At 39.0% G+C, this 15,878-nt stretch overlaps 3 protein-coding genes across 6 annotated transcripts in view; 2 read left to right on the top strand and 1 right to left on the bottom strand.

The window, feature by feature from the left end:
* MICAL-like (protein) overlaps window positions 1–1,489 on the top strand; it is a 72,292-nt gene extending 70,803 nt beyond the window's left edge. For both annotated transcript variants that reach the window (XM_090176858.1, XM_090176859.1), the window contains exon 11: window positions 1,410–1,489. In XM_090176858.1, the coding sequence (XP_090032984.1) occupies window positions 1,410–1,428 (19 nt within the window). In that variant the 3' untranslated portion in view covers window positions 1,429–1,489. The remainder of the gene's footprint in view (window positions 1–1,409) is intronic.
* Window positions 284–3,479, bottom strand: LOC149961375 (oxidized purine nucleoside triphosphate hydrolase-like). Of its 2 annotated transcripts, XM_090176877.1 has the most exons (4): window positions 3,082–3,479; window positions 915–1,060; window positions 500–686; window positions 284–367 (listed from the first exon to the last, which is right to left on the bottom strand). In XM_090176877.1, the coding sequence occupies exons 1-3, from the start codon at window positions 3,225–3,227 to the stop codon at window positions 508–510; spliced, it is 471 nt and encodes a 156-aa protein (XP_090033003.1). In that variant the 5' UTR covers window positions 3,228–3,479; the 3' UTR covers window positions 284–367; window positions 500–507. The 2 variants fall into 2 exon arrangements, with proteins under 2 accessions (XP_090033003.1, XP_090032994.1); XM_090176868.1 differs by lacking the exon at window positions 284–367 and having other exon boundaries at window positions 417–686.
* Window positions 3,462–9,704, top strand: LOC149961374 (uncharacterized). Of its 2 annotated transcripts, none has more exons than XM_090176856.1 (2): window positions 3,462–3,836; window positions 5,253–9,704. In XM_090176856.1, exons 1-2 carry the CDS (start codon window positions 3,572–3,574, stop codon window positions 9,554–9,556), a joined length of 4,569 nt encoding a protein of 1,522 aa, XP_090032982.1. In that variant the 5' UTR covers window positions 3,462–3,571; the 3' UTR covers window positions 9,557–9,704. The 2 variants fall into 2 exon arrangements, with proteins under 2 accessions (XP_090032982.1, XP_090032983.1); XM_090176857.1 differs by having other exon boundaries at window positions 3,463–3,836; window positions 5,772–9,704.
* Window positions 9,705–15,878: the final 6,174 nt, after the last annotated feature.

The raw sequence follows: 15,878 nt of genomic DNA, 5'->3' as shown, positions 1-15,878 counted from the left end.
AAATTCGCCGATTATTTTAAATTTGGTGTCCAACAGGATGTAAAAATGGGATATCCTTTTCAGACAAAGCTTTTAAAATTGTATTGGGGCCGTTTAATACACCAAAGTTAACTTTTAATACTGAAATATGTTTGAAAAATAAACTTAATCTGGTTTTATAAGCATTATTTGAAAAGTGCATAATGCTACTAGAAATATTAGTTGTTTTCATAGCTGCGTTAAGAATCATGGCCAAAACTAAATTGTGGTGTACCAGACTAATAAAAAAAAATTGGTCAAGTATTGATGTTTATTAGCTTTTTTTCTGGGAAAAGCAGTAATTTTTATAGAATTCTGCATATCCAAAGAAACAAAGACTTGTTTTCAACTGTTTAAAATAAATTGATATGTAAAGAACACTACAATAAATGCTTGCAAAATGTTAAAATCTGTTTAATATCACCATGGATTGAAAGCTACTTATTTAATCCATGATATCACACTCTTTGTACATATTTACGTATTGTTTTATGGAAGTTTGGTAACAACTTCTAGTTTATTTTCTATAATTTCTTCCTGATTTTCTGCAAATTTAAAATACCCGATAAATTGTTCTCCTTTTAATAACAAGGGAAACCATAATTTATCATCTGCCCACATTTCTTCGTATGGTATTTCGGTTACATTGTACCATCGTGGCATCATTTCTGAAATTTAATTAAATGCATTCAAATATTTTAAAGGCCGACTACATAAATCTTCGGTTTACTCTGTCTTTCACTGGAAGTAGGCTGACTGCATGGCACACGTGTATTGCAGTAAGCTTACTTCCAGTGAAAGACAGAGTAAACCAAGATTTATGTAGTCGGCCTTAAAGGATAATAGTTACGAGAAAAATGTAGAGATATGCATTTTTGGTTACAGATTAGAATTACCATCACTTTCCATAACTCTTCCACAAAACTTGTTTGTAGTAAACACATGTATTTCCATGGCTGTAGAATTACCCTCAAATTCGCAAGTTAAAATTCCTCTTTTATTTAAATAGTTGGTTGTTAAACCGCATTCTTCCATTAGTTCTCTATAATTTAAGTACAAAAAAGTGTTGCAATCAATATAATTTGTTAGAAAACAGTGATTGATAACTTTCCCCTCAGGAAATAAAAGTAAAAAAAAATTAACTTCCGGTTACTTGGCGGAAATTATTAGCTTACTCTGAGGCGAAAAAGAAGTCAACTTTTTCTTATTTTTAAAAGTATTATCTTCCCAATTTCACAGTACTTTTCACTGTAAACTAGTGGGCGCCATTTTTGGAGAATTAAATTTATCTATGGTCAAATAACACGGGTGACATCACTATTTTCCATTAGAGTGCTATTGGTAGAAATTGGAGGATTTACCCAAATTGAAATTAATTCTCTTTGTTCTAGAGGGATTTTCGACTCCTAAGCAGAGGATTTGCTATTTAAAACACACCGTTTGAGCTTCTTGCGTTGACCGATACGTGTCTCTATGTAAACTGAAAAGGTTATTAGGTGTAAATAAAAATGAAATGCAAATGGTATATAAATTCGAACGTGGTTTAAAATTGAATTTAACTTTGACGTCATCTTGTAAAATCTCTCTACTATCTTTATCGATAACCAGAAGTATATAAATACGAAGTATCCATCTCCTCATACCGCTAATGTTATTCTTGTCAAATATTTACTTTCGCAGGCATCCTTTGCTTTTTCAGAATACATCCCCAGGAAGGAAAAATAGTGCGAGACTATTTTTTTTATTCGGGCGGATTTTGGAAGCAACTGAATAGAAATGAGGAAGCAGACTATTTTTTAATGGCATTTCTATGCATTTATCGTTTTTTTTTGTTGAGATACACACATCGGTGTCGACCCAAGGCCTTAGACACCAGCACACAATAACTGATTAACCAGGGTGAGATAAGTGTAACGGCCACGCCAACGGGGGGATACGTGGGGACACCCGTGGCCAGGGGCGTATTAACCATTAGGCAAAGTAGGCACGTGCCTAGGGCGCCATTTTTCTAGGGGCGCCAAAACTCTGATAAAGCCCCATGGTCCATATACTTGGCTTGCCCCTACTAAAAATAACGCCGAAAAGGTTTGGGGAAACTAAAATATATTTATTTATTAAAAACCGATACGCCCCTCCTTAGCTGACCAATGCCTAGGGGCGCCAAATTTTTCTGTGCCTAAAGGCGCCGAAAGGGTTAATCCGCCCCTGCCCGTGGCGGAAGTTTTCCGACCACCCGTTGGGGGATTGGTGGTCGTCCTCCTAAACATGGATGCCCCCCGCCAAATGTCCAAAATAAAGTGAATAGACGTTTCAATAAATCATCCTCCCAAGAAATCGCCAAGAAGTAATATTTCCGAGAGTCAGTCACTGTTTATATAGTGCTTGTTAAAATAATGGAAATTTTTTAACTTTACGGCAGCTAGGAGCAACAAACACAGCACCTCACACAAGGAGAACGCAACCCGTCAAAAGTCGTTCATTTTCTTGTGTATAGTTTTCATTGGTTAGAGGATGCCGTTCTTACTACAGACTGACCCCCTGGTCAGTTCATAGTATTTGGGAATAACTCTCTGAAGGGGTGGAAGAGTGGGGGATTTTATTTTTATACAGTGTCCATGGGTGGCACCACTCTACAGCTGTAAAATATTTACGCCCTGGAACCAGCCTTTTGTAAAAATATTTTCCTTTAAAAGAAGCTGGTATCGGGGTCACGTACCTTGATAGTGCGCCTTTAAGGCTTGTCAAAAACACGAAGTTCTGTTTACAGGTGAAAAGTTTCCATTATTTCCTCAAGCACTATATTAACAATACCTTGTGGGTCCTGGCTCTCGGAAATATTACTTCTTGGCGATTTCTTTAGAGGAGGATTTATTTAAGCGCCTATTACTTCAAAAACGTTTTCATATACTTCTGTAATTATTGAATGCGAAGAATTTTCTCTTATTTAAACCCCTCTATAAATACATCTACTTTATTTTTTCTTTTATCCAAAGCAATAAACTATTAGCTCAAGCGATAAACTAATTGTGAAATGTGAACGGAACAATATTAAAAACAACTAACCTTCTAGCTGCAGATTCGATATCTTCTCCAATTTCCACTTTTCCGCCGAAACCATTCCATTTCCCGACACCAAAACCACGTTTTTTCATACCGAGTAGAATTTTATCATTATTAATGACTAAAACGAGGGTAAGAAGTTTTTTCATGTTCTCTTTCGATTATAAAAAAACTAGATTAAAACGTTCTCTTCAATACTGTTTTCTTCGCAATTCGTAAACCAGGTTTTCGCGCGCCCATACGACGTCACACTGTGACGGTCATAGTTTCAATATTTTTTACGCTTAAAGATTCCACGAATAGATGGCGAAACTAGCGCTTTTCGATTTGTTTTCAAGCCATACTCATGCCATTAGGTGGCGTTTTATAGTGTATACAAATACAATCATTACAATGTGTACCGATTGCTGCCAAGGCATACGTTTTAAGTTAAAACTTTGATACTTAAAATTTAGTTAAATTGAATATCGATTTTTGAAACTACTTATTTAAAATGGATACGAACGAATCCATAGAATCTAGTTCAGTTATCGAGTCGAGTAAAGAGGTTGCCGGTGATGAACAATCGTGCGAAAAAATAGCAGAAAGCGAAGTAGTTTTGGACTTGCTTAATGTTAAAAATACTGCAGCCCAATCACTGCCACAAGCGGTTGAGGATGTTCAACCGGTCGATACCATAGAAGGAAAGAGCAGTGAGTTTACCCCATCTGATGCCAAAGTTGACAGTTCGGACAATATAATCGAAGTGGTTGAAAAAGGTGAGGAAATTTCATTTGGAGAAACTGAACCTTCGTCCATAACACTAACTGACACATGCAATACTAACCAAATAATACCAAATTCATCCAACATTATTACGAGTACTGATATGATTGCTGAACCCAGTGACATTGAAATTATTAATTTTTACGATGTCAGTAATCTCGAACCCTGTACTGGTACAGTTTCCCGACTGGACATGGAAAATGAAAATATCAATAATCTTGATCTTATAAACAGCACTAATTCTAATTCTAACCTTGGTGTGGATATTATCACGATGGATAATTTTGATCTAAATGATAACTCTAACGTAATTTCGTGTTCTGATATAATTGATGAAGCTGATAAAGTTGATAGTGTTATACCCCTAGACGAGATGTCTGTAGATGAAAATGTTCTATTGTTAGAATCTGATAGTTCCCCAGAAAATGATATAATTGAAAACCCTGTACAAAGTACTAGTAACGTTGTTAGTGAAATTGATAATGTTATGTCTGTTGATGAAGTAGAAATGTCTATTAGCAATATACCAATGCCTGATAACCCCATGTATGGAACAGAAATGGACATATCTAGTTCCTTTATGTCTGAAACTCAAGCTAATGTTGTCTTTGAAATTGATCAGGTTTCGCAAAATCTTGTCTCGGAAACCAATTTGATTAACTCCACAGAGTCTGAAAGTTTTACTACAGTTTCATTAGATTTTGATAGTTTAGCGGAAACATCGTCTGATATTCAGTCTAGCGTCATAGATCCCCAAATATTGTCCGCTGTTTTGATAGATTCTGTGGAAGATAATTTAGTATCTGAAGATTTACCTTCCGAAGATTTGGCCAATACTGCAACATTTGAAACAGTCAATTCTGGTAGTGATAGAAATATTTTAAATGATAATCCAACTATGGTCATAACCTCAGAATTATTACACAAAAAACGAGGTGTTAAACCTTTACTTGAGTTTAGTGAGATTCCAAGTCAACCTGTGGTTGATGCTTATAGCGTATCGAACACTTATACCAATTTAAAATTAAATACTGCAAATTCATCTTTATTATCTGACAATAAACCCTTGGAAATGATTCAGTTTGATAATGTGCAAAGTGAAACAAGTAGTTTAGACCCTGTTAAGTCTTTGAATGCTGTAGAACTCGTAGACAAATCAAACATTGAAGGTAAATCTTTTGATAATATATTTCAGTTTGATAGCCAGACTGAACCTTTGCTTAGTATTGATACAACTAATATCGACCCTTCTGACCCCATAATGAATGATATTATAACTAAATCTAATAGTAACTTAAATTCTGAGCCCCCTGTAAGCTCTAGCACATTTGAAAAAGTGGAAAACTTAACCACAAATAACAAGACTGATCAACCAGTAACAGCAATTAATTTGAAATCTTTACCCATAGAAATGTCCACGATTAATTCAGAAGCAGTGCATGTTGCCAACCAAATTATAGAAAGGCCGAGTATGGCAGTTCCTGATGTAACCGAACCGGATTCAACTACCAATATACCAGAACCCTCCCGACCTGATATAACAAATGTTAACCCATGTGACTCAGAACTATCCGTATCTCTTAACACTGACTCTCTGGCCAAGGCAGAGTTGGAAACTTTCATTCCCTTAGATGATCTCATAAGCCTACCGCTTGAACCTGACACCCAGGGCTTGGTTTTGGAACCCTCACCCGAATCATTGCTTCAAAACAACCCATTGCTAACTGTTAGCCCACTTCTTGGTCCTTCGGTTGCCTGTGTACCGTCGACCAAATTGGGAATCCATGTTGAACCATCACAACATTTACTGTCTCATAACCAGCCAAATAAACAATCTATTTCATCTTCATCAGCTTCTGTCCTTAGTCTGGCATCATGCTTTGAACCTCTCTCTTCGGATGATTCTAAAATTGTTCTTCCTTGTGTAGCCACAGGGTTGGAAGCCAAGATTCCTGATGAAAAAAATTCAGTAATGCCTACATCAATAGACCAGGAGGTTAGTTCCGGTACCCAAGTATCACTGCTACCAGAAACAGTAGATGTAAACAAGGTTTCCTCGACTAGTGAGACTGAGACTGATGTTGTTGAACCAGAGACAATTGGACTTCCGAAGTTGCAAAGTACCGAAACACCTGTTCCTTCATTAAGTACTTTAGGATCTAACGTTTCGGAAGGTATATTAGTTTCAGTTAAAGATAAAGTGGATCAAATATTGGAGTTGGTTCCACCAATTTCTGTTAAACCAATCGAAGAATCTGAAATTAATAGTTCAAGTACAACGAAATCGGACATTTTGACAGAAATTTCTTCTGTAGTACAAAATGAGCCTCCTCAGGCTGCCGAAGTAACTAAAGTGGAACCGACACAAGTTCCAGACAAACCGTCCGTGGAAACTGTTCCATCAATCTTAGAGACTGTACCCCTTTCAGTTAGTGAAAAACCACACCGTGCTATTGAAAATCCAACAGCACCAATCGTTGAACAACTGGCAGGCGATAATAAACCAATTTTAAAACTAACTACAGAACCAATTACTGAACAACTCGCTACAGCAAATACTGAACAATTAGACGCCCAAAATAAACCAAAATTTAAAGAGATAGCTGCGGAAACCAAACCAATTATTGAACACGAACCGCTGAAAACGGAACCAATTACCGAGCAATTAGCGACCAACGTCGAACCAACTGTTGAAAAGCAAACAGCAGAAATTCAACCCGCTAAAGCTGAACCAAATATTAAAGAAATATCAGCAGTAACGCAACCCCTTATCGAACAAGTAGTTGGAGAGTCTTCATCATCCGTTAGTCAACCAACCTCAGAAAATGTAACCATGCCAGTGGTCACGAAAGCTGCAATTGAAGCCGTTCCCGATATAGTTGTGTCTAAACCGACTATCGAGGTGGTACCAGTTCCACTTGTGGGAAAACCAGCGGTTCAAGCTGTGTCATTTCCCGTTACGCCAACATTACCATATTCAAGTTTAAAAACAATAGCGGCGACTGCAATCCAAATTGAGAAACCGCAAGAGTCACAACCAGAAACGCAATTATTACAACAAGTACTTCTACGAACTCAAGTGCAGGAAAAAACGCTACCAATTCCCGTGGTAAAACATACCCCATCGTCGAAGATTATACCAGCAGGAATCATAAGTCAGCAACCATCAATAAACCAAGAAGAAACTCCGGTACCAGTGCCAGCAACCTCTAAAGCTGTACCAGTAACCCAACTAGTCACGGAAGCAGCCAAAATCATCGCAACCATCATACCAAATATCGAGACTGTCACAAGTATCCCAATAGCGATAACAAACAAATCGGAAGTCATCGCGCCAATTGAAATTAAAACACCCAAAGTTACCACGATCCATATTAAACCTATTTTGGAGCCGGTATCCGAATCGAAACCAACCGAAATCGCCATCGAAGTTCCCGCTTCTAGTAAGGACACGGTACCGCCTAAAACGCCATCGAAATCCTTGATGGCCAAAACGCATACGAGCGAACCCATAACCTCAACCAGGATCATCATCCGACCCATCACAGCTTCGAGTAGCGGGGAAACTATCAAGAAACTAAATATCAAACCCATAGTTCCACCACCAACGTCGCCTGTCAAACCGGAACCGATACCGAGGCTTATAATCAAACCGGTGTCTTCCACTAGATCGGTGGTCGAGGCTCTACCACCCAAAAAGTCTGGCGACGAAACGATGTCGAGAATTCAACTTCACGTCGTCCCAGCCACTTCCAGTAAAGACAGTAGTACGAATCAACGTTTCGAAATTACCACGGCACCGGCTAAAACTGTCTCTAGGGACACGTCCCTAACTACCTCCGTACCCAAAGTGGAACCCTTAACTCTAAAGCGACTCGCGACTGATCAAGGTCATACCGTAGTACCATCCAAAATTGCTTGTACTCAACCATCTTCAGATACGAAGACACCGAAAGTATCCGAACCCAAACCCATTGAAGCTTTTACCATCTACACCACGGATTCCCCCAAACCGGACACTTCAGTATTATCTAGCGTACAAAGCGGTGAACCTACCACAAACACGGACGTCATCAATTTAGATCTCGAAGAAGAAAAAGAAAAGCTTGTCCCGGAAGCCATGGACTTCGAAGGCGTTAGTTTCATCGACGAAGCTAGCCTCAATGACGCCTCATTACCGGCTAGTTTGGGTGAAAACGAAGATTTTAGCTTCATAAAACCCAAAGCCGCCAACCTAGTCGACGAGGCTGTCGAGAATAATGGAACGGTGCCATTTATAGAAGAAGACACTCAAAGCTCGTGGTCTTTGGACCCGAATAAACTTCCGGGAGCCAAACTTAAAGATAGCATCGACCCGACGACTAAAGTCAACGACGAAGAATCGCGTGATAGCGTGGGCAGCGTCAGCTCCAAAAAGTCGGCCAGGGAAGCGCCACCGACTAGTCATCCCGCGTCCAGTATCTTCGAATACCAATGGCCACCGGAAAAAGGCGAGTTTTATATTCTTCAAGAACAGTTAAGCGAGTTTCTGGGGGTGAAATCCTTCAAACGGAAACACCCCGACCTCCCAAGACGCAACGTTGACAAGGAAGAACGCGTCTTTTTGAAAGAAAGAAACGTGGTGTCCGAGACTCAATGCGACCTGGGCTTAACGGCCCTCCGCTCCGAAGACGTGATGGAACTGATGGCCAAGGATTACCCAGAAAAGTATCAGGAATATATTCGCGCCCAGCAAGAAAAGCAACGACAAGCGATCGCCATTAAGAATAAAGAATATGCAGCCGCCAATTTGGATAAGAATAAAATCAGGGACTTGTTGAAAAAAGCCATGAAATCCGCCTCCGAGTATAACGCCCATTTGAACCAGGAACGTCGAGACGAACGCAAAATGTCCTTCGACCTTCAAACGTACACGATACACGTCCCCGCATCCAAAAAACGCAAATTGGACGCGGAAGCGACCAAAGTCGGAAAATATCCCGTGGCGTTAACACCGGGACAATACCAAGATTACTACCGAAAATATACCCCTAACGAACTCAAGTACATGCCCTTGAACACGGTACTATACGGTCCGTTGCACGAACTAAATAGTATCAACGTACCACCGGGTTCCGACGGTAGCAATTCCGATTCGGACGGTTCGGATTCGGAAGCTTCGTGTTGCAGTTCCAGTTTAGGTACCCAAGACGGAAGCGGCGGTGACAGTAGTTCCGGTTCCGAAACCACCGGTGGTGCCAAAAACGACGTCTACTTTAAGCCCAAAGACGTCCCGTCTCCCTGCAAAATATGCCACGGCAATCACGAACAGAATAAACAGTCGCAACCCGAAGATCTTATTCATTGCAGCCAGTGCAAAACTAGCGCCCATCCGAGCTGTTTAGAACTACCCGCGGAATTGGTGTCCGTCATTAAAACTTACGAATGGCAGTGCATGGAGTGTAAGACTTGCATGTTGTGTATGGACCCGTACGACGAAGAGAAAATGATGTTTTGCGATAAGTGTGATCGCGGCTTTCACACTTTCTGCGTCGGGTTGAAAAATTTACCCAGTGGTCGGTGGATTTGCCAGCTCTGTGGACAATGCGCGCTGTGCGGATCCAAAACTCCGGGTCCCGAGGGAACCAAGTTGCAGTGGCAACAGGCCGCCGGGGAGGGCGTTAAGAAACCGCAATTGTTGTGCGTTGCTTGTTCCAAGAAAAAAGCCAAATAATAATAATATTGTTGTTGTTGCTTTGTGATAAGAAATGCATTTAAAAATTCGAAGAGTATCAAAATAAGTTACCTTTTTAGCACAATCACCTTTGTATGTTCACTCTGTTATTATTTATGACTGTATCTATTAAAATCAATATTTTAAACCAAAGAGAATAGTTTCTATTCCTCTTCTATATTTTCTTTGGTTAAACCATTTTAATAAAATGTGGTTTTCATATTAAATTGAGTGGTTTTCCAGTATTTGCCTTTGGAAACTGTAGGGTTAGCTCGCCTTGTTCAATTTATAAGTTACGGGAATTACATTGACATCTAGCGATAAATTTAATTCTTTTAAAAACGTTAGGCAGTCGTGATCTGCACAGGGCCGTCACCAGGGGGGAGGCCGGTAGGGCCCGCCCCTGCCTAGAATTGGTTTGGCCCTACCTAGAAATTCACGAGAAAAAACAAATTAAAGCCCTTGGCCCTACCTAAAATTTTTGTTTTCCTACAAGGCTCCATGTAGGTATTATAACTTTATAACGAATCTTACCCTGGTAAGCTGAACTGAGAGCTAGTCTCACTATAGTGTAGTAGACTACAATACAAGAAACGTTAACCTATATTTGGTCTATCGCCTGGTGCAATTTTCTCTCTTTGACTTATTCGCTCGTAGACATACGTTCTAAAACGCCTCACTTGGCGGCTCGCTGGAGAAAATTTCGAATTTTGATGGCGCATCAGTGTTCAGCGATTTGGTATCTAGGTAAAAGATATTTGTACCTAAGGTTAAAGTATCTAGCGTATCTGTTGATTGTTAGTGTAAAGATACTTTTATCTGGTTCAGCTATAATTATCTAAACGTGCTATACTGTTTAACTTCTCATACGTAGTCGAGAGTTATATTCGCGTATCGGATATTTCCTCGAACACCTCTTCACTTAAATATAGTACCCAGTAAAAAATGATTTTATCTCAAGGTAAAAATATCTGTATCTAGATAATAGGTAAAGTTAAGATATACAAAACGATTCCTATGAACTGTGAGTAAGTGATTAGCGACACAGAACATTTCAAAGAAGAGCAGGCATAGACCGAATATCAACAAAGCTAACCTAAGACGTTAAATCGACCGATAGGTAGATACAGAAAGCCAGTGGGTGAGAATTTGCGTGAAGTGAAGTCCAACTTCCCCCTCAGGCCCGGAATTAGAGAGTGCGGGGCCCTAACTAGTGAGAAGGGGCCCCTTCTCTCAACGCGATTGAAGGAAAAAAGAGGGGGCGCACCAATAAGTACCGCTAAGTACGGGGGGAACCAAAAACCCCCGCTAAGTGCGGGCAAGTGGCGTAGACCAGGGGGGTTCCGGGTCCAGACTTCGACCACCCCCCTTGACGGATTTATGCTGGCCCCCAATAAGTGCCGTTGAGTGCGGCGCTCTAGGCGGTCGCCTTTGTCACCATGCCCTAGCGCCGACCTTACTTCCCCTACGTCATATCGTCGACTGCTTCGTCGTCTTCCTTTATGATAGGATAGTAGCGGAAAGATGGAGAAACACTGAACTTTCCGTATTAATAGTACCGACACATTTATGCGAAATACTAATTAAATTACATTCATGACGGCAAACGACGATGTCCGTCGTGTTAAGAGTAGGTGTTTCTTTTAAAGTCTGACCAGGGGCGGATTGGGCAGGTGGGCTGGTGAGCGTTATCTCACGGGGCCGCGACCAAAATTACCCTTTAGTTCGACTTGGGACCGCAAGCCATCAGTACCCACTTCACGAAAAAGACGCCTGTCCGCCCCTGAGTCTGACTCTCGCGCTACAAACGTTAATAATGCTCAGTGTTTCTCTCAGAAACGTTTCCTCGGGGGAAGGTAACTAGGCTCAGGGTGGTTTTTACCCGACAAACGTGTGTGTGATGTCCATTGGCAAGCTCTTAACGCCCGGGAGGTAGAAGAGATGCCCGAAAGAAACCAAGATAATGCTTATTCAAACTTAAAACATAATTACGTTCGTTTTCACTCTTTGTACCTGGTATATCTTTTTATCGATGTATTAAAATATAACTACCAAAACAAGAAAGATACAAATAAGGAACGTCGCGGATATAGCCCCTCAAAAAAAGATAGATACCAAAGGGCAATAATTTAGATACATAAGATACATTCTTTGCAAACAGATACGGAAAAAAAGGTATGTGTAAGAGATTTTTATATATCTGTGTTCGCCTGAAAAAAGTTAGTATCTTTTACCCACAATAGTATCTTGTACCTAAAAAAGTACCTAAAAACGTAGCTAGATACTTATCTAAATATCGTGTATCTAGATATCGCTGAACACTGTGACGCATATAACCCCCATTCCCTCTTCCAGAGTTGCCAGATGTACAATCTGGATCGTATTTGTACGATATTTAGGCGGTCGGTACGATATACGATCGGAAGGTGGGATCGTACGTCTATAATACGATCCCGACATAAAATACGATCCGAGAATCAGGCCCGTATATCCGCCTGGGCATATTTAGTAATATATCAGCAGAGCTCCGACTTCTACCGGAGAATTAAGAAATTCAGGCATAGCCTAGTTCCAGGGATCGGAGTAAGTGCAGCTCGTGAAAGGTAGCCCGGTAGTCGTTGGTTTGTAATAAAACTAATGAAACGATTGATCTATCTATCTAGAAAATTGATTGTACATATAGGAAAATTAAAATATTGTAATTTAAAGTGTCTTTGCTAATTTGCGTTTTTTTATAGAGGAAATACACGACGTATGAATTCAGTTATTGTGCATACTAAGAAAAGTCGTCTTTACTCTGCGTAGCCGCGGAGCGAGCGAAGCGAGCTCTGTTACTATAGACCTCAAAATGTGCCATACCATGGCCCTACCTAATTTTTTGGGCTGGTGACGGCCCTGGATCTGCACAAAGGCATTAACAACCAAAACGTCATTTTAAGAAAAACTCCGTTTTGTTATCTTTTATCAATAACAAATCTTAACGCAAAAAAAAGTGTTTTTCAGTGTGTTGTACGTCTGATGTGTAAACTAGATACTCCACGAAGCCAATTCTTTTTAAATAGGCCTAACCAGTTTCTGATTGGTTTCTGCGGTTCCTTCATCCTGCTTTTGAAGAAAAATTCCTATGTGCATGGTAGTCTTTTGGTTTCAAATTTTCACAAAGGCATTGATGCTTTTTTGTGCAAATTATTTATACAGGGTTGCCACAGTATCTGGAATTCCTGGGAAAATCAGGGAATTTTAATATGGGTATAAAAATCAGGGAATTTTAAAAATTAGTCTATAAATCAGGGGAAAGGTGACAGATAGGAAACTTTTACTAAAATATTGGTTCAAAAAATACTAAATCTTGACCCAAATTAAGTCAGTGAATGTCTTCTGAGATGGTCCGGGAAAACCTGGAAAAATCAGGGAATTTGATTGTGAAAAAACTGGCAACTCTGTTACAGACAATCCGATTAATGCTTTTGTGCAAATTATTTATAGTAATCTGAAGGCAAAGGCATTTATTTTATTAAAATTAGTCGCATTAATAGTTTATTTAATTCTATTTGTTCCGTAAGACATTTGTTTTTTAAATCTGGACTTTCAGTTTTTAAAAATTGGTTTTATATCATTAAAAACCATAAAGTTTAAACATTTGTACTGTGTGATTAGTGAAATAGAGGCACTTGATACGCCAGAGATAATATTAAGATATCACAGTTTTTTAACTTTGGGTAAAAATGAGTTATCATTAATTTATCGAGATTGGAAGATTATGTCACAGTTTCAATAGTGATAACTTTGACCATATGTAACATAATTACTCATAAGTATGCCACTAAACCTTTATTCCATTCAAAAATCTTCACTAACAGTTAGTTTCACCACGAACCAGTAAAAAGGTGGACAATGTCAGATTTTAACCTTTTTATTCATCCTAGTAATTTTGGGAGTCACACTATTGGCTACTAACATATGTATTTAAGCCAATGGAAAACCTCTAAATTGAGAAGGAATTTTTGGTGTCGGAATTGTATAGCGTTTTCCATTTGATTGCTCGAGATTCGCTCCGAATCTGTCTCTGACGTCAAAGATCTCACTCCAATCGACTAGAGTAAAACCGCAAATGGAACATTCCATTACATATTCATGCGCTCTGTTGTTTTTCGTCTGCTAGTAATTTGAATTTTCGCGGCTTGGTTTGCTATTTTGCCAAAAAAATCTAAAAGGAACACCCGAAAATTTGCTCCGATGTCAATCTCGATCCGTTGATCTGTCGAAATCGGCAGATCGGCTTTGGGCGATCTCGGAGCACCCGAGAGCTGGAAATGGAACACGCGAAACTTGATCGGAGCAGATCCGAGCACGCTAATGGAACATAAAATGTTGATCAGAGCGATCTAGAGTGCTCGAGAGCAGTCAAATGGAAAACGCTATTAGTAAACCCAATGTAGCTTTATTGAAATTTATAAACTCTCTCGGTTTGTACGGATGAAGGTAAATAATGAGCAGTTTAGAAAAAGAAAAGGTTGGGGAAAATGACCAATAAGTGATCGCTTTCCGAAAATGGAACTAGTCGTCGAAGCGTGATATTCCACCCAACTCAATGATTCCACCAGCTTTATTACAACCAACCCATACCAAGCCTTGAAGAGTTAGGCCTAAGCTCCAAAGAATCTGCAAACTTTGCAAAAACTCCAACCTTGTAGAGATGCCCCAGAAAAGCTCAACCTGAATTTCAAATATATTTTCCAATAAATCTGCTTCTTTTATTTGACAATGCAAATTTATTTTAGAACCTGAGTCTCCGAGAACTTCATTAAAATAATGGCCGTCGGTTTATCAGAGGTAGAGCTAATTACGCATAATCGGCGTTTGAGATTCGATGACGTCAAATATTACTTAGGGTACGGGTGACGCAATATCTGTGAAACAAACCGCATACTTATGTTACATATGCTTTGACTATTATTATAATTATCGACTGAAGAAGAAGTCAGCGTGCCCAAGTCTTGAAGACGATCAGCTACTGTTGCAGACTATATCGTTAACACGTGTACCAAATACACAATCGCTGATTGTCTAAATCTATAAAATATTTTTGTGCTAAGTAACGAATGGCGCTTAATGCCTTTTTGCGAAGTAATTTCGTGAAAACACTGAAATAATTCTTCTGTGATAAGCGTATATCTTAAACACTAAGAGGGCTAGAAACAAACTGATTTCGGATTCGGAATCAGCACCATCGTCTTTTACTCAGGTATGACTAAAACACTAAAAATGACATTTAGCGATGAATAGGTGTATCCATAACAGGGTTCATACATTGAGTTGGGAATAAATAGAGGTACCACTAAATCTGGCTGGCGCGGGACCAATTTCGTTCAATAAGGAGACTTTATCAACTTTATCGTTCTACCGTTGCAGCATCTGTCTCTAGTGGTGGCAACTATATTGCAATTGAATTTTTTCGCAAATCTGATGCGAAATTGAAATGTACGATTTCTCGTAACAAGCAAACCTTTGAAGTTGTTTAAAAATAATTTTATTTTGTCAACACGATCCTTTTTAACTCAAGTTACGGTGAGTTAGCTAATAATTATTTATTTTTAGCCATGTCACATGTTACTTTACAAAATATAGATGGCGCTATCGCCTAATTATAAAGATGAATTTCGTACAGTCTTATCAGATTAGATCCCGCGTAACCATGGCAACCGAAATCGTAATTGTAATTCTAGCAGTATTATTCCCAATTCAATGGGTTCATACAGACCTGTAAATATCAGGGAATTCAATGGTCGACAGAAAAATGAGGGAAATTCCAATTTTTTTGTAAAAATCAGGGAAATTTATGATGGTTCAGAAAGTTTTCCATAATGAGTACAAATTTACATCAATAAGTTTTCTTATACAAGATGTATCTACTTTTGGCACAAATAATAATATTTACTATTTATTTTATATATTATAATATGGAAGCTTTTTAGCTTAATTGACAATCATGAAATTAGCTACTGTGTAAACCTAAGTTTTATTTGTGCTTATTTTACATCTGGAAAAATCAGGGAAATATCTGTGGGAAAACCGGGAAATCAGGTTTGTCATTAGTTGTATGAACCCTGCATAAAGTAAAACAAAAAATTACAAGAATTAAATGTTTTTCTCGGCGTCAAGAGCTTAAGATTTTCAGTACTTTATTGCCAAGCGCGTTTCGCATGCGAACTACCAAAATTTTCAATAGCTATGCCAATTTTATAAATTACGGGTATGATAATGATAGTGACATCTAGCGATAAATTTCATTTATTTAAACGCTATAGATAAGATAGTGACA

Source organism: Leiobunum rupestre, chromosome 1, assembly GCF_980474605.1.
Source record: "Leiobunum rupestre chromosome 1, qqLeiRupe1.1.hap1, whole genome shotgun sequence".
Lineage (NCBI taxonomy): Eukaryota > Metazoa > Arthropoda > Arachnida > Opiliones > Sclerosomatidae > Leiobunum > Leiobunum rupestre.
This window is presented reverse-complemented; position numbering and strand designations above follow the sequence as displayed.